We start from the raw sequence: 18,672 nt of genomic DNA, 5'->3' as shown, positions 1-18,672 counted from the left end.
TGATGGGGGTGAGGTGATGGGACATGGCATCTTGCTGAAACAGTTGCAAGGGCACCATGCCTCAGGTTCCCAGAGCCACCAGGAGAATCTCAGGGTGGCTGGATGACTTGCTTCTGGATGATGAATCTGCTGCTCCCCTTTTACACCATTCATAGCAATCCAGAAGCTTAGCCAAATGTCTGTTTACCTGCATAAACTGAAGTCTCCTGCATAGGGCCCACATGGAAAGCCATTCCTTACATTTCTCCTCCTGTGCTGACCAGGAACTTGCCTGTCTCAACTGCTCCAGACACAGTGCTGCTCTACCCACAGCTCCTCTCTCCTAGTCAGACTGCCTCTGCTGTGTGCCAGTGTGCTCCCTCCATACATTTCCAGCCAAATACTTGCAGAGGCCTTGAAGCAGGGAGCAAGGTGATGAGCAGGGCTCCCACCATCCACCCAGACTGTGGTTATCAATGGAGTGAGGGGTTAGGCCTTTCCCAAATGGATCTACTTCAGTGAGAGGTCAAGACACTCACTGTTCATGCTCCTCAACATGGACACACATGCTCACAGGCACACACAACCATACCCTACACACAGGAGATTGCATTCTCACTCTGCAAAGGGGATGAAGAGGATGGAGAAATTAATCTGAGCTCTGTACTCAGTTATTCTCTTGCATAAAGAGGGATTTTGGTACCACCACCCTTTACCACGCACGAGCAGGAATTATGAGTCCATCAGTCCTTATGTCTCACACAGCTGCTGAACTTCTGGGAGAGAAGGTGCATTGCCAGGTAGGACAGATGTAAAGACACAAGCACTGCCATGACTCTTTCCCAAAGCCCTGGGGTTGCAGGAAGTGTTGGATGTCCATGCAGTGTTGTAGGATAAAGACTCCTTTTTGGCAAGGGCGCAAAGGAGAGGGGAACCTGCTCTAACTTTCATCCAAGGCAAGGGCCCAGGCTGCTGCACCCTGTTTGAAGGGAGGAGGGTTTTTTTTTGCTTTGCAAGGAAGTGGTGAAGCAGAGGGAGATGTTAGATAGAGAGTTCATCTCCAAGAATGTTTCAACAGCAATGACCACTCTATGGACAGGAGGTTGCTAACCTGCCTGTTCACAGGGCTTTCCCATGGCCAGCCTTGCCTGGTTTCCCCAGGCAAACCAGCACAGGCTCCAGTACAGAAGTGCAGCTGACAAGTTTAACTGTTTTCTGGTTGAAATCTTGCAACTCTTCTCAAATTCACATTCAGTTACGTTCAGTGTGTAAAATTAATTACTGTGGGAGCACAGAATCATAGGACAAAATCTGATTTGATTAATAAAGAAAGTGAGCTCAGCATAGCTTTAAAAAACCCCTTCAGCCAGAGGCAAAGAAACCATGACCATTTCAAGGTGGGGCTATCTAATCCTCTGTAATCATCAAAAGCTTTAGGCTAAAGACTGACACAAGGCACTTTTAGTTCCTTGTTAAAAGCAACCTTTGCATAAAACCCTTTATTATACACCAGTGCTGAAAGTGGCAGAGAGTATACATCGCAGACACACAAAGCATGTCTGTTTGCATCCCATGTCCCCCCGCTTCCTCTGTGTGTGCCAACCAGCTGGCATTGAACCCCCCAGCATGCACAGTGACAAGGTCAAGAAGGGTTTGAATCTCATACGGGGAGCCCAGTGCCCACCTCAGGGCTGCTTTACTCCAGGCACCAGTCACTGGAGACCTGTACTTGCCATGTTTCGGGGCACTGGCCATGGATGCCACTTGCTACCCAGGTAATTTGTCACAAGCACTTCCCCACTGGAAGGTCTCGAGAGATCTACTTGTCATTTCTGCCCAATGGCTTTGTAAAGCATTCAATTAACCAAAAATCTTTTTTTTGGGAAAAAAACCCAAGCAAGACTGATTTTTTATAACCATCTTTCAATAAGTGAGTATAGACCCCTCACATATCCTTAAATTATATATCATTTATTGAAATATAGAGATCTTAATTTACAGGATTTTTTTCAAAGACAAAATATCAACAGGGGCATTTTTGAAATACATTTTGTGCCTACCATCACTCAGGCCAGTTCGCCCTTCTTCAAACATTTCACAACAGCCACATTTTGGAAACACTTCCTTTTTTATTATTCTAAAATATAACTTTTGGACATTCAAAGTGCAACAGTTAACGTGCCTGTGGAATATATCACAGTAAAAAAAAAATATAAACAAAGGCAGTGATATAGCTGTCATAAATGTTTTGGCGGTATTCTAAAAGTCTATATAAAAATACTTATATACATATTGATGTATAACATCACCATATCTCACGTCCTTCATCATGTAATAGGACCATTTTCTACAAGTTGTAGACCACGCTGTAAGGAATCGGTTGGCTATTCCAAATCAAAAACTGTGTTTCGTAGGCTAATGCTGATTGTCATTATACAATTACTGTAGCAAAAGGTTTGGGAATATCTCTTCCAGTGGCTTCTCAAAAATTAAGCCATAAAAGAAAAAGTCTGTAATACTGACAATATTGTAAAACTAAACAAATCATCCTCTCACACTTCTCCTTCTCTAGTTAATCCACTCTTCCTCTGCTTCTTATTCCAGTTTCCAGGCCAGCTTATCTCATTCCAAGCCTGCAGTGAGCTGGGTTTGGTTAGACCCCTGCCACAGATGCAGTTCATCTACTCGATACTCATGACAGGATGAAGAATCAACATTACCATGCATCAGGAAAGTGAGCCAGCTCTGGTTCACATCCGCCATTTGGGTCTGGCCCCAAGATGTGCTGCGAGATACAGAATGAAACTAGTGAGGGGAAGGGGAGACTTCATGAAAATGTCCTTAGATTCCAGTAACTGGTATAATTAAACATGCTGGGGCTGATTTTCAAACCCTGAAGAACACCAGGCCATGTGCAAAAATGCAGGTGAAATTGCTTGCCTAAATTGAATGTGTAGTTGTAATGACTACACATGCAAATTAAGGCACGTGTGGTCTCAAGTGGCCGTTCAGATATCTGGGATATCCAACAAACAATTTGCGTTTCCTCAATTCATAGTTCATAGTTGGAGGGAGACTTTACATCATCTCATCTGTCCTGGCTGTATCGAGAGTCTTTATGTTTCACAGTTGTCCCCATACAGAGCTCAGTGACATGTGTTTGGCTAAAGAACAGCTCCCAAGGAAGACATTCGGTCTTGATCTGTTGACTGAAAGAAATGGAGGATGTACCATCACTCACGGTTCCTTCTGATTGTCAGTCTCCACAGAGCTGAAAATGTGGGTGCCTCGCTTCAGGTCCTGTTTTCACATCTGCAGTACACTTGTACGTGACCTCAGCCAGGTGACATTTTGAAACCCAGACCCAGAATTATTTGCCTGTAACATTGACAGTGTTACATTTGCTTTCATTTGATCCACAGCTGTCCACAACAAGTGAAGTCAAGGGGACTTGTGTAGCTTTTCTTAGGGCAATTTCAAGTTAAACTGTAGTTTAACATGACAGTATGTTCTGTTGGTCACTGCTGGTCCGTTTTTCACACTTTCTAGGAAAAATATTGCAACACAGGATGAGTTTGGACTGCGTTTGCATTGGCTGTGTCATGCCAGAGGCTGAGCACGTCCTGCGAGGCACTCATCACACTGAATTAAAGTTAAGTTTGAAAGTTGAGCACCAGAAAGGATGGGGCCCTTTGCAGTGATGTACCTTTTTTCACATGTAAGTCTTCCAAAGCATCATATCTCAATAACACATTGTACAGTGATAGCAGTAATTGTAATACTTTCTTCATATAAGTAGTGTCAAAAACCAAACATTGCAGACTGAGAGCAGGTTCATTTTCATGCACCTTCCAAAAAACACTCTCGGAAGCAATTACTGTTTGTAGTTACAGTCTGCAAAGATAATAGTCAGAGTTTCTGTTCCTGTTTAAACCTGAAAATTAAGACAAGAATATTTGCTGCAGAATTATTTCTGCTTATTTAAATTTGATTTCCAGGCTGGGAGAGATGTCTTTGTTCCTTGAGCAGTTCAAATATCAAATTCATTCTTCACAGCTAACCCCAGGACAGGATTTCTTTTGAGTACCCATGAAACACTAATAATGGGATGTTGCTGGTGGTTTATCATAATCTTCTATTCTTGGAAATCGGGCATAATTAATTTTTTTTTAAATTTAAAATTTTGGAACCTCAGTTAATCAGAGGACAATAATGACTTCTAAAATATCTTATTAGAAAAGCTACTCAGCTCTTGATAGAAAACAAAATGGTAATTATTTCTCCATGTTAAAGTAGTTTTAGCTAACCGGAGCAGTTACCATACTGTGTAGAGCCAAAAAAAAGAATTGCCTCATAAAAATTTTCATGTCATAATTTTTTTCCTTGTACTTAAAAAAGTTTCTTGAGACTGTGCTTTTACTGAAGGACAATGAATTGTAAAATATACATTTAGTGTTACTGAAAACAGTAGTAGTATTATCTTGAAAACAGCTATTTTCTATAGTTAATAAAGACTTACTAGGTTTCTAACACCTATTATAGACTGGTTTTTTATTATTATTATTATTATTCCCCTTTACTTGCATTAATGGTAAAAAGTAACATGTTTTGTAGTACCGGTCAGTTCCTTGTGGTTTTAGACCCTTTTGGTCCAAAAGTGGTTTTTTCATGTTCTTTAATTCACATGATAGTTCAACAGCAGCTGACACTGAGATTGAGGGAGGAAGTACACAAAATTCATGAGTGATCTCTTCTAAAATCCATGACATATGTTTAATGTGCACCTCAAAAAATCCTTGAGTAGACAGTTATTTACATAATTACAATAGTGAAGTATTGCTGCAGTGGAAATTCAATCCATCAATGTCATATGAATGCCCTTGAAACACAGAACTGGTCTGTTTGTGGCCTTTTCCTTCGTCCTCCTACCAGTTCAAATGGCAAACAACACTGAGATGCTACTGAAGTACTGCAAGAAGCAACACTAAAAAAACCCTTCTTCGACAGGTCTCTTTCATTCATACTCAGGCTGATTCCTCTGCCCATCTCTGGGAGTTTCTCTGTACAAATCCACCTCTTCTTCACATCCTTGACATTGCAATAAAGTGGTTTTCTCTGTGGAGCAAAAGTCTGTAGATGACACAGCAAGCTTCTCCATGTGCAGAGCTGGAAGGTGTCCATAGGGTTACAGGAAGCTGTCCTCCACCAGGTCTGAGGAGTCAATCCCAATGTCATCCATCATGTCAATGTCCTCAATGGTCTCGTCTTCTCTCTTGATGAAAGTAGAGCTACTGGAACCAGTTTCAATAGCACTTTCTTCAGATGTCTGGGAACTGGAAGAGACAAACATCTCAGAGACAAAATACATGGCAAATGTGTCTGGATAAATATTCCCAGAATTGAACACTGCCAGAACTGTAGCAGAACTGAACAGTGCCTCCCCACATGCTTTCTGACCCACAGTGCAATCTTAGGTGACTCTGACTGCCTGGTTTTTGGGACATAACATATCTTGTATCTCAAGAGTAATGAACCACCTTGGAATTCAAAGGAGCGGGTTGTTCATATGTTCCTCCAGGCACTTTCTGCCAGAGACTCATTAAAGAAATAGCTTTATGACACCACTCTGACGATAGGTCACTTAGGTAAATCTAGGGAGGTCAGGAGAAAATAAGATAACAATAACAGACAATGAGATAAGAATAACAGAGGTAATAAATCTTAATGTGGATAGTGCTTCTTAGAGTCTTCATTCACCCCTCTCTTGAAAATTGCACAAAAATATATTAAAAAAGAAGTTTGTAGGTTGCTAATTCTATATTCTATGAATTAAGTGCTGAATTAACCCCCCACCATTCACAGTAAGGGTAACACAGTGCAGTGCTGTAATGGAATCAGTCATGCAAACTGACAAGGGAGCAGTAAAAAGTCCTGGATACTCTGCTGTCAATAAAAAGAATACCATAGAAGATATTAAAAACAATTTGTCCCAAATTTTGGAGCTGATCTCAAAAAGAATAAATCAACCCCTTGAAATCTCATATGCAGCTCCAAGGCACTGAGCTGTAGGGGCAAGATATGTTGCCAAATGTGCCCACAGAGCCACCAGATAGCCACTGTGACTTGGACAAACTAGCAAGGGAGTCCTAGTGACACACAGGAGCACCCTACCAGCAGTTGCCTTCCCCTGGCAGTCACAAAAGAGACAAAACCAGGGTTTTTCCCATTGAAAACACTGTGGCCAGTACTACTACTATATTTGCATGGGACCTTTCCAATAAGTAGTTTCAACAGAGCTAAGGAAACCATTGGCAGAATAGGATGCTAAAAAGTGTTAATGCACATTGCCAGGCATGACCCAGCACGGTGACTATGGACTACATGATCTGTAAACTGCACCTACCTGTGCCTGTTCCTTTTGCCAAGTTCATCTTCAGAAACAGGGTCAATGTCAGGCAGGGGAATGATGTACCCGCTGTCAGCACTCAGCCTCTGCTCATCAAATCCACTCTCCCTGTCCTTTAGCTTGTCTTCATTCTTGTAGGTGACACCAATGTAAGCATTGTCACAGTCCCCTCTCATGCGTGTGACAGCTGGGTGATCACTTTTCAGGAAGTCCAAGTGAATTTTCTCATAGCTCTGAAAATAGTAATTTTGAATGCCTCATTAGATGTTATTCACTCAGGCTGCCTTTCTTCAGATGGGTGACTGTGATTCATTAACCCAGCAAATATTCTGCCCTATGAGCCAGCAACACTGGATAGAGAAGCCCAGCATCTTCAAATGACTTGAAGGGAGAAGTGACACATAAATTTTAGACAATGCAGGAGTGAGTGTGGCACCACAGATCAGAGAAATAGATGTGAAAGAGGGGTAGGAAGAGGGGGAAGAGAGTGAAGGTAGGTGGGAAAATGAAACACTGAATGATGGGACAGGCAGAACTTTTCCAGCAGTATCAGAAGTATGAGGATAAAACCTGCTGGTGTCAGGGTCCAAAGAGGGAGACAGGGAAGTTATATACGTGGGCCAGGTAGTCCCTTTTCTAGACTTCTTTCACTGTCTAGAAAATCCCTTGAAAATATGTAAAAGCCATTGTCCAGTATAAAAACCGAGTTGGCAGAAATGCAGAATTCTGCTCCCCACCCAATACTGCAGAACTGCTTCTCTCAGTAAGCTTGCACTGCAGAAACCGAACATGCAGTTGTCCCTGTCTGAATCACATAATTCACATAGGGTGAGATGTACCGGTTCAGTGCTAGTGGCTATGGTGGCTGGAAGAACAGTATAATTCCCTCTAAAACAGTATCTAGACAACACGGAGAAAAATCCAAAGTGCAAACCTTTTTGTACTCTCCAGGCAACAAACTCTCCACAATTTCACTTAAATGGTAAAAAGAAGGTCTTTTCTCTGGTTCACTGTTCCAGCACTTCACCATGATCTCATACCTGCAGATAAGATGGAAACCATTTTAACCAACAAACTGGTAAAGGAAAATGAGTAACTGAACAGAAACTAAAGCCAAAATTGTCTGGAGACTGGCCAATTATGGAAAAGCCAAATGCACACATACACTTCGTTGGTAGCATGATCAGGTTTGGCCATTCGGTATCCACTCTTGATCTTATTGTAGAAAGTAGAATCGACCATCATGCCAGGATATGGTGTGCCACCTGCAGACAAAAGAGAAGAAATAATATTACTCTGTACTTGACTATCTATGCAGAGCTCACAAATACTGTCTTGCTGTTCATGTCAAAAAGTATTAATGGTATAATTTGACATGCTATCCATCTCTCCTACACAATGTTTCACATCAGAACTATTGTTTTGACCATATTGAGCCCTGATCTAAAACGTTGGCTAGGAGAGTTTGAAGTAGGTATTATTTAGAAAAAAAATTCCCCTAACAGTGTTTATAGAATGTATTGTCTGAACACAAGAGGTTGGATGATACTTGGATCAGATCATCAGCCTCAATTTGGCAGATCTGAAGTCATGGGTCTGCTCTACCACTGACTTTCTATGCAACCTTAGGCAAGTCACTTGCTCTGTCTGGTTTTACTGCCTTTGTCACTTGCAAGACAGCTGAGAGTGACATTGCCTGAGTTATTTGCCTCATCCCGGCTGTAAGGGCAAAGACGTAGTGTGAGCCAGTCTCCTCCACACCCAAGTCTTCCCACCTGGGCAGCTAGCTTTAGACAACTGCTAACGTGCTGGGTGCATGGGTTGTCAAAAAGTTTGGATTTGGCCCCTTAGCTGACACAGTTAAGTGATCATTTGGGGCCACAGCATATAGACATCATTACACTCATGCTCAGTTATCACTGATGTGTAAAAAGATTATTAAAGCTGAAGTCAGTGTGGCAGCAAGATGTCAAAGTTGATCTTCTCACCAAATGCTGCCAAGAATGTTTTGCTTTCTGAGAAAGACCATCTTCCATGGGTGGAGAAGGCATACTGTAATATTAATGCAGAAACCTCAGCCTTTTCAAGAGCAGGATTTTCACCTAAAACTGGGCTTCAGAACCTTCCCTACAGGTAGGGCAGTGAAGCACAGGCTTAGCTGTGCTTCTAGTTCCGGAGCTATCCAACAGCACTCCCATGCCTCCCAGGGATGCTGGGGAATGGATATTTACAGGATCCTATAATGCCCAGAGATTACAGTAATCAATACCATAAATAGTGGTGCAACTGCTGTTTTCTGAGAAGCAGCGATATGACAACTTATTCTAGAAAACAGCATTAGCTTTGGGGTTGCCGTGGGGCACTAGTAGATACCACACAAGCGTGATTAAATCTGGGCAATGCATGCTTACTGAAGCAGGCCAGCCACCCGTCCAGAGGCTAATTAATGAGGCTGAGGAAAGAGCCAGGCTGTTCCCAGCTGGGAACTGTACATTGTCTGTAACTGCTATACGTTGTCATAACCACTTTACGCTGCCATAAACCAACTGTGTGAACAGCGCTGACCTGGAAATGAGAAATCAGCATCTCAGAAGATTGACATTTGTTTTCATTCTGTAATGGGACTAAGACAGGCCCTTTTGAAATGTGTATGAAGAGACTGTTTCAAACCAGCCACTGGGCTGGGCTGCAGCCCCAGGCATCCCGTTGCAAGGGGGAAGCATGTTCCTTCTCATATTAGGCAAAAAGTCCATCCTGGCCTGGAACACCAATACTTTTCCACAAAAGCTTTTCACTCAGTGCTTTCAGTATTCTAGTGAAAAAAAAAAAATCTTGAACAAAACAACCCAACCAACCTAAACAGAACTTTGGGAGAGTATGGACATTTCACTTCACACCTAACACTGAGATCTGAAACCCCATATAGAAGAATAACTAACAGTTGATTTCACACATATATTTTTACTGGAAATTTTGAAATACTTTACATAGAACAGCTTGAACGCTTGAACTGAAAAAGCTTAATTGCGACACATAAGAAAGTGTTCACAGTACATACCAAGAGAAAATATTTCCCACAGCAGAATGCCATAAGACCAGACATCACTTAACGTTGTGTACAGATTGTCAAAAATGCTTTCAGGTGCCATCCATTTTACTGGGAGGAAAGTCTGTAGCAAAAAGAAAGAAACCCCAGACCACACAGATTAGCCATTAAAGAAAGGCTTCCCATTACAATTATTATTTGATAACCAGGACTAACTTCTTTCTAATAAGAAAAGTTGCATTAACCTGGCTAGTGTTTATTTTTAATTCCGTATAACACAGGAGTGCCAGGATCATAAACAATGCTGCTGTTTGCTCCCCACAAAGACTAATTAATCCATAACTGTATTCATTTTATCACTAGCAGATGACCAGGCTGATTGAAGGTATGATACAAAAGCTGTCACTGCTGATCTAGATCTGATATGTCATTGATTGATGAGTCACTTCTCTCCATATTATAGTGACAGTTCCTTAATAATTTATCCAGACACAAAACTTGCCAGTTAAAATGTAAACCTGTGAAGTACCAAGTGTGGCCAAGTGCTTTTTGGCTTTAAAGCAGAATTAGGAAAGTTACAGGTATTAATGAACTGAGGAAAAAAATGTTCTTAGGAGTGCTCATCCCAATAGTCAATTTATGTAACCAACACTGAATGGCAAGAACATTAAACAGCATTTAAAATTGACATTTCTCATTTCAGTTAAAGCAGAGCTCAGGAGATTAAGAAGCACATACACTGCCCTTGGAGACATAGTTGGAATCATGCATGATGTCTCTAGCCAGCCCAAAGTCACAGATCTTCACAATTTTTCCTTGAGCCAGGAGGACATTACGAGCTGCCAAGTCACGGTGCACACACTGTATGGAGAGAAATTAAGATGTTCAAGGACGTGCTAATTCCACGAGGATCATCTCCTTGCAAAGAACCCTGAAAAAGATCTGTTGACTTTCTGGACACAGTCTTAACAAGACCATCTACTGAACAGGCACCTGCACTTCCCCACTAACAGGGACAGGGAGGCATCAGCCCTCAGAACCAGCAAGGGCTCATGTGGACACATTACAGTTGGAAGGAGACAAAAGTGATGCCGCCCTTCCCTCTTCTACTCATCATGTACTGAAGATATAGCTATGCTTCTGACCATGCTGGTCTGTGGCTGCATGGGCCCTCCACCCAGACCCTGCCTAGATCCACCGTCTCTGACACCCTGACTCCATGAATGTTGTGGGCTGCAACAGAAGAGGACTGATTACTGCTTTGATTTTTCCAACTATGGTGATCTCAGCTGCCAGGTAAGTAAGAAAGCTGTTGTGATAGTTTTAAGCCCTACTGGGACCAGAGACCACATTGCTGTTGTCCCTCCCCACCCTCGGACACAAATAGGGCACAAACCCCGAGTTAAAATAAGAAGACATTTAATACAACAGTGTAATAAACAATCTGAACAACAACAATAGCGATAGTAACATCAACAAACAGTAATAACAGTAAACAAGACAAAAGATATACAGAGAAATACCGCAAGGATACATCCAGTCCGCCGTGCGTGCTTTCTGCGCCTAAAGCCACAAAGGAAAGCTTTGCTGCCACCAGACCTGACTGTCAGCATGGTATGAATAACCTGGAGATCCCTTCCCCCTCTCTGCTGGGGAAACTTAACCCTATCCTAGCTGAACCAGGACAGCTGTCTATAGTCCCAAAAAGAGTACTGTATTTTGTTGTGTTTTCAGAATCTAAATTGAAACCCATAGTTGCATATGAAGATGTTTTTACACTTTCTTCCCTTTACTTACTTTTTTATTTACTTACATTTTTAGAAGCCAAGAATTCCATTCCTCGTGCAACCTGATAGGTGAAGCTCAGCAAATCCAGTAGGCTGAGGCCCTCCGAACTGTCATCTGAAAGAAGGTTTTTGACTTCTGATTCTATTGAAAAAGAGAGAAAACTGTGTTTGTGCTGTGGAGTGTGAAAGTAGCATCCATTTCTCCCACGTATCATGATTCTGAGATGATGATTTTATCAGAGTACCATGACCAAACCATTCTTTTCATAATAACTACTCTTAATGTCTGTATCAGCCACTGACACATACTGAATTCTTAAAAACATCCGGTATTAAATATAGATTTTGTTTTTTCTCCTGTCTGTATTTTTTTCCCCAGAGAACTGCAGGAAAAGGTGAAGTTAAAAAGGCTCACTGAAGTGTTATGCAGGTTGTTTACAATACTCAGCGTGTGGTACAAAAACATTTATTTAGAGGTGGTGCCTTCATTAGGTTTTTGTGCATGCGTGTACATTCTTATCCGTTTACTTTTGCTGAACACTGTTATGTTTCCCAGCAAATATTCACTGGGACTAATCCAATACCAGCAGAAAGGGTCAGGAATTCTATGGCAACAGTTCTTATTTTTTTATGAAATATGTCAGCAAAAAAACAGTCAAAATTCAGTGATTCATTTACCCCGACTGTCCTAGAGCGTGATATGAGTACATTAGTCTGTAAATGTGGGACTGGATATGGTTCAGTTTCTGAGGGCTAGAGACAGAAGTGGCGGTGCCTATTTTTAAAGCAAAGCATATTTAGTTTCTGAGAACAGGGACAGGGAATGGGATGCATTCATTATCTTCATTACATAATCCAGGAAAGTATTTGGGAGTGTTCTGCATTTGCTAAGTGTCAGTTAATGTGAAATGTAAGTGAAAACGGAGCAATATAAATTACTGGTTTTATTATTTATTGCTATTGCTCAAAATCTTGCAAACTACAAGACTGATAAAATCACTGCCTCCAAAGAGTGCCTATAGCCCCATTGCAGAGCACAGCTGCTCAGCGCTTCAGCATAGAAGCAAATACACAACTGGACCCCTTCTGTTCCAGTAGCATGCACCCATATCCCCAGAGCATAACAAAGAACACAGACGTAAGCTTTTAGTTTATAGCTTATACTCACACACTTGCAGAACACAGCTGAGTAGTTTACAACCATAGAGAGGGCAAAAAACCCCTATGCATTTATGCAAGAATTATTTGTATTAATGATGTATGCAGAAGGGACAATTCTACCATTACCTGAAATAGATTTCTTCTTATATGAAGCAGGCCGATCATACACAGATCTCTGAATATCAGAGTATTTAGATCCCTCCTTCCTTTCTAGCATTGGCACATACTGAGTAGTATCAGCTTGTTTCATGTCCATGTATTCTCCAGTGTTTTCAAATGATAGTATCACATAACTGAAATTGGACAAAAATACAAGTGTATTAGCTAGGATTTCTCACATGACTTCCCTGCCACAGCATCCTGTAGATCTATCAGTTCTCCTATGGTGTACAGTTTTGTATTGCTGTGAAATATAAGAGGTGGCTTCTTGATAAGTTCATGTATTGTAACATAACCATGTATTATCACACATCAGTACCTGTTACTGTGTATCACTGTAGCCAAAAACAAATGCTTCAAACTTATCCTTTTGTCAATACTCAGGTATGTAAACATATACTATATTCTAAATTCCCGAAATCCCAGTGAATTCAAATATTACTACCTAGAGCTTTTAGTTCAAGGTATTCCACATGATAGATGTAATATATTCACCCAAACAGTCTGCATCAATCCAGTCCTGCTGAACTAACCCCTGCTCAGATGAACAGTCTTGCCTGTCCCATCAACTGAGTCAGTTGATCTATTTGCCTGAGTGATTTTTTTTTTAAGGAATCTCTGTTCACTTTCTAAATTCTGGCTAATTTTATGACACGACTTTATCACTGAATGTATGATGGCAAGCTTCCTCCACCATCACCTGGAAAAGCTATGGGATGAAATTTATCTATAAGGGAACTATTGAGACTGTCTAAGCCATTGGTAGATAAAGGAGAGTGCTTGAACTTGGAGAACTCCGCCAGGATGTTTGAAGAGAAGGAATTTTAGACAGTGGAAATACCCCAAGCAGAGAAACAAGGAAACCAGGTAGTTGCACTTTACTTTTAAAACTTGGGTGGGTAAAGGCAAAAAAAAATGTTTTTACATGAAAGAGGAACACTGGGCCATGCTTTATTAATAGAAATGTTCTTTGGGACCAGCTGGTGCAGGGTCTGGAGCACAGGTCGTACGAGGAGCGGCTGAGGGAACTGGGGGTGTTTAGTCTGGAGAGGAGGAGGCTGAGGGGAGACCTCATTGACCTCTACAGCTCCCTGAAAGGAGGTTGCAGAGAGCTGGGGATGGGCCTCTTTAACCAAGTAACAAGTGATAGGACAACAGGGAATGGCCTCAAGTTGCACCAGGGAAGATTGAGAATGGATATTAGGAACCATTTCTTTACAGAAGGGGTTGTTAGGTGTTGGAATGGGCTGCCCAGGGAGGTGGTGGAGTCCCCATCCCTGGAGGTGTTTAAGAGTCGGGTTGACATAGCGCTGAGGGATATGGTGTAGTTGGGAACTGTCAGTGTTAGGTTAATGGTTGGACTGGATGATCTTCAAGGTCTTTTCCAACCTAGACAATTCTGCCTGTGGAGAACCCATGGTGGTTCTGGGACTGCAGACATCTCTACACAGGGGAAACATGGATCTAGGACATGTCAGGGGGACTGAACAAAAAGTGCTGAAACCTCCCCAGATCTATGAAACCTGAGAAATAAAAATCTAATGAAAAGAATTAGGGAGGGCTCTAAAGCAATGAATGAGAGGAATGAAGTAAGGGTTAGTAATGACATTTCCTTGAGTTGTAGGTCACACATTTTTTTCCTTTTTTCCCACCTTCTTGTGCTTTCATCAGCTGGGTTCATCCCAAAGATATCCAAATCTTTCTTTGGCTTCTCTGGGTGTCGGTTCAGGAAATTGTCCCTGTTCTTATGCAGATAGTTCACCAAATCACCATAAAAACAGTATTCAGTGATGATGTAAATAGGACCTGATAAAATAAAGCAAATGATCCATTGATCAGTGGGGTCTTTAAAAGAAAAAAAAAACAAAACACCAAACACTCCAAAAATAATAGAAAATAGAATATAAAGCATAAAAAATATTGTGGTTTAATACATTTTTATTTACTAAGTTATGACTGCAACTATTACCAAATAATATCAAGTAGGTTTGAATATATTTATTGTTAGATCCTTTACTTTTAATTTGTGTGCTTGTTAAACAGTGAATGATGACTCCATAGCAAACCTCCATTTTGTCAGTCAAACCCACCTGATTTTGTACAAGCTCCAAGCAGATTCACAATATTCAGGTGGGGGCCAAGATGTGTCATTATCTTCAGTTCAGACATGAGCGCCTGTTTTTCACTGGATCTAGCTGTAGCTGTTGAAAAAACATGCCAGCCACTCAATGAGAGCAATCACCTTTTTCACAACAACAAATGATTTCTCTTTGCTTGCCTCATTAGAGCATTCTACCATGGCGTCTTGAAGAAGACTGGGTCCTTTACTTGACAAGGGGCTTTCTTAAGACTTAGAGAGGAGTCACAAATCACTAATAAAGGACTCACTTAATGCAGCTCAGTAGCTGACCCAGTCTGTTTGTTCTTCTCCAGGGGTACAGTGGATTGCCCAGGTGGCACAGAGGCACTTTACAAGCTGTTCATTTCAACACAAGCAAGCTCCTCATGGTTCCTTTAGAATCACTGCATCATTCTCAGCAATCATGAACTGGGAAATCTTCAGTGAACTTAAGATTCTCACATGAGACCTGCCTATTTGTCCTTTGTTGGGTAGCTTTCATTTATTCACAGACATTCATGATTATTTTATCTTTTTCTGAACTTGCTGAGTTATTGTGGCTGCTAGGGTCCGTACAGCTAAAATCAAACTTTGGATGAGTTCAGAAGCCTGGACACTTTCAGTCTTGAAACACCATGAAGCAATCTAAAGTATAATTTTAAACTTCATTCATTCAACAGTTCATTTTCAACTTCAGATATGGAGAATCTATTTATACACAAGCAATGCTTAAATAACCCTGTGGGAACATGCCCTACCTACCTTGGGAAATGGAACCACGACAACTTACGTTTCAGCATTTTCACAGCTACTTTCATCACTGGTTGAGAGCGACTCAATCCATACGCAGTCCCTTCGACTACTTTTCCAAAAGCACCAGAACCAAGGATTCGACCTGAACAAAAGGGAAAGTGTTATTTATTTCAGAAAGTGAGAGCAATTCACCTCATTTCCTGCTGCCATTCTTCTACAGGTGGTGATTCTTGTGCGGAAAGAGCACACTCACTTAGCCAGACCTCTGGTATTATTGTTATTACTGTTGTTGTTAAGCATAAAATGCAAATATGAAATGCTGTCATTAAGTACAATTCTTAAATATAAACAAGCAAGCAAACATCAGGAGCACATCTGCATGTGGGAGCTCAACTCATTCAAATTCATCTCCTACCGTGCCCTGCAAACTTCACTTTATCTTTTCTAACCATTGATTCTCCTACGTTTAAGCTGACCTCTGCCTCAGTCAGCACCTGACTACAGTACAGTTGTGTCCTTTATTTAAAATTCTCAATTAGACTCCTTAGCTATATTGACAGGCTGTTATATCAGTGCTGGATACATCTAGCAGTAAGACAGACTGAAGCAACACATTTAGAAATAGACAGTCAGGACCATTAGTGATCTGCAAGAAGCTGAAATACATGTTGATCACATATGAGTGGAAAATTCTCTGAAGTTTAATGTGCAAGTGTGCTTCATATGCTTGAAAAAATTTTATTGCAAATTTCCAAGTGCTGTAATGAAATGGCTAATGTTTATACACACTTTACTCTTCCCACAAATCAATTTAGACAAAAATTTTGGATTATCATATCCTGTCTCCTGATATGGATACAGTGTGCAGAAGAATTGTGTACAGATTGGGTGAGATTTTAGAGAAATGTGAACTGTACAAACGTACTCCAAAATACTATATTTCATAGTTTCCGTATTGAAAACCAAGTTCATAAAGGCAATGCTTACTCAGTGAAAAAAAAAAAACCAAACATTTATGAGCTCCTGATTCCAGCTCTCTATTTTATTTTGTGTCACTTTTCTTAACTTCCAGTACAGAAAGAATAAGTAGTGTCTTTCACTATGGAGATATATGGCATTATGTCTTTGACATTTGTTTGCAGTTTGAACTTGCTGCCTTTTATGCTTGTGAAGGTGTATCTGGCATGCAGTGCCATATGTTTGTTATTCTCTAGCTACAGCCCTCACTTTTATTGCACACGTGGTTTTAAAAGAAAATTTCCAGCCAAATGATATCTACATCATTAACAAGCACAAGAAATGGTTAAAGAACACTTAGCTGAGTTACCACTGAAGAACATCTCCAAGACTATGACAGTGTAGTTTGTCATGCACATAAAACCCATGTGATTTCTTTTCAAGATTCCTGTGCTCCAAAGGTTATTCTTCCCAATCAGGATGTGAAAAAGCTTCTCACTAAATTTCAGACTAATTCAAACAACCTGAGTCAGAAATTTGGCCCCTGAAACTTTTCAGACTGAAGGTCTGGGAGCCATATGGCAGGATGCAACCCTTCAGAACGCAATGGCATTTGCTGATGCTCCTTGATCTTCTTGTCTTCACAAGCCAATTCCTCCCCAGACCATATTGTTGGCTGAGCACGAGGTGCACATCTCCCTCTCCATCACCTCTGCTGAGCTGGGGTGCACGTGGAGACGGTGAGAGTGTTTCCGGAGTGGTGGGGAGCAATCACTGCTATTTCCCCTTTTCAGCCCTCTCTGCAGACGTAGCCCAAGCCTCATGTGTTTTACACTTGAAATTTGGAGACAGGTGGGAGCTGAGTGCTCAAGAGCTGAAGGCATCTGTAATGCCATCACATTCCTGATGTCGAGGCTTTCAGTGGAGCCCAAAATTATAGCATGTGCTTTACTTTTCTTAGTATAAAGGCACCCTGTGATCTGCTCACCAGAGGAGCAACACTGCTTCTCCACCACAGAGGGACTGTGCAGACACAGCAGCAGCTCAAGGCTCCTCAAACAAAGAGAGGAACTGGGGTGCCTGGGAGTGAGAGCTATTTTAGCCTCTGTACCCATCCATAGGGCTTATCCCATGAGCCTGTCAGAGAGGTGCTGTTTTTCTGCTCAGGGGGACACAAACATGAAGGTGAAGTCTGTCAATTTGTTCCAGACACAACCTTCTCAATCAGATGCTTCTTTAGCTAAAAACTGAAGTGGGATCATCAGTCCGCCCCACATTAAACCATAACTCTCTTGGTTTATATCATAAGCCAAACAGATGACAATCTTTAAAATCTACATCCAGTTTCCAAACTCATGAGAAATTAGATACCACATCCCTAGATGCTGTGAGACTTGAATCTTAACTTGCCTTTTGCAAATGGGGATGGGTCAGAGCAGCATTTAATTTTATTAAGGCCACCACAACAAATGGGTGGCCTGCTGGGAAGTGGTAGGAGCAATTCTGCCACTTCTCTCAGCCACCCCAAGATCCTGAGAAACAGCAGCACTCAGATTCCTTCCTCAAAAGGCCCTGCCCTCTGCCAGCCGAAGGAGGAGGTCTGGGTCCTGCTGGGACCTCGGCACTTCTCAGTAAAGCCAGGTGAAAGCAGTGGCGTTCAAACGGCTCACTGCATTATCACATTTCTCATTTGTTATGCATCTCCCAGTCTTGTGCTGGTTGCTGAATGCTTTAAACAGCAGCACACTACGTACATTCTGGAGGGGTGATAGCAAAGGGAAATTTGCAGTGTAACCCAAATTTATCAACTGAAGCTCCATCCAGCCAATGTTCAGAATTGGCATTTAATGCAGCACTGCACTCCAGGCACTACTAGTTAGAAAAACAAATAAATGCCAGCTGGCTTACACAGCTAGGATGGGAAATGCTCATCTGGCTGAGCCAAAATTGGTTTGTATCCTGTTTCAGGGCCTCTCCAAGCTAAAGGTGTAATTGCTTTGCTGTCATCACCCACTTCAATAAGAAAAAACCCGCACAAACCAAAATTATCAGCCCCAGAAACAAAATAACTCTACACCAGCAAGCATTTCGTATGGCAAAACTGCCAGCAGGTAAATGTTAGCTGTGTCAAGAAGAATGCTTGTGCAATCCAGATCACTAAAAGGACATGTAGCATTAGTTTTTAAAGCACTGACTATCCTGAATATACTTGTAAACAGGAGGGCACCGAAATAGGCTGGTGCTCATGACTCAGAGGCAAAGTCACAGTGGTGGTCTGTTAACAACTCAGATCTGACAGATCCTA

At 41.5% G+C, this 18,672-nt stretch overlaps 1 protein-coding gene across 2 annotated transcripts in view; it reads right to left on the bottom strand.

Annotated features, from left to right (window-relative positions):
• Window positions 1-1,929: 1,929 nt before the first annotated feature.
• PDGFRA (platelet derived growth factor receptor alpha) overlaps window positions 1,930-18,672 on the bottom strand; it is a 28,016-nt gene continuing 11,273 nt past the window's right edge. Inside the window, exons 12-22 of one of the 2 annotated variants that reach the window (XM_026847334.1) lie at window positions 15,448-15,552; window positions 14,629-14,739; window positions 14,191-14,344; window positions 12,506-12,672; window positions 11,245-11,363; window positions 10,170-10,292; window positions 9,444-9,555; window positions 7,551-7,650; window positions 7,320-7,425; window positions 6,383-6,618; window positions 1,930-5,312 (exon numbers count right to left, since the gene is read on the bottom strand). In XM_026847334.1, the coding sequence (XP_026703135.1) occupies window positions 5,165-5,312; window positions 6,383-6,618; window positions 7,320-7,425; window positions 7,551-7,650; window positions 9,444-9,555; window positions 10,170-10,292; window positions 11,245-11,363; window positions 12,506-12,672; window positions 14,191-14,344; window positions 14,629-14,739; window positions 15,448-15,552 (1,481 nt within the window). In that variant the 3' untranslated portion in view covers window positions 1,930-5,164. The remainder of the gene's footprint in view (window positions 5,313-6,382; window positions 6,619-7,319; window positions 7,426-7,550; window positions 7,651-9,443; window positions 9,556-10,169; window positions 10,293-11,244; window positions 11,364-12,505; window positions 12,673-14,190; window positions 14,345-14,628; window positions 14,740-15,447; window positions 15,553-18,672) is intronic. The other variant, XM_026847335.1, reaches the window with a different exon arrangement.

The sequence above is a fragment of the Athene cunicularia genome (assembly GCF_003259725.1).
Source record: "Athene cunicularia isolate RWA chromosome 4 unlocalized genomic scaffold, athCun1 chr4_part1, whole genome shotgun sequence".
NCBI lineage: Eukaryota > Metazoa > Chordata > Aves > Strigiformes > Strigidae > Athene > Athene cunicularia.
This window is presented reverse-complemented; position numbering and strand designations above follow the sequence as displayed.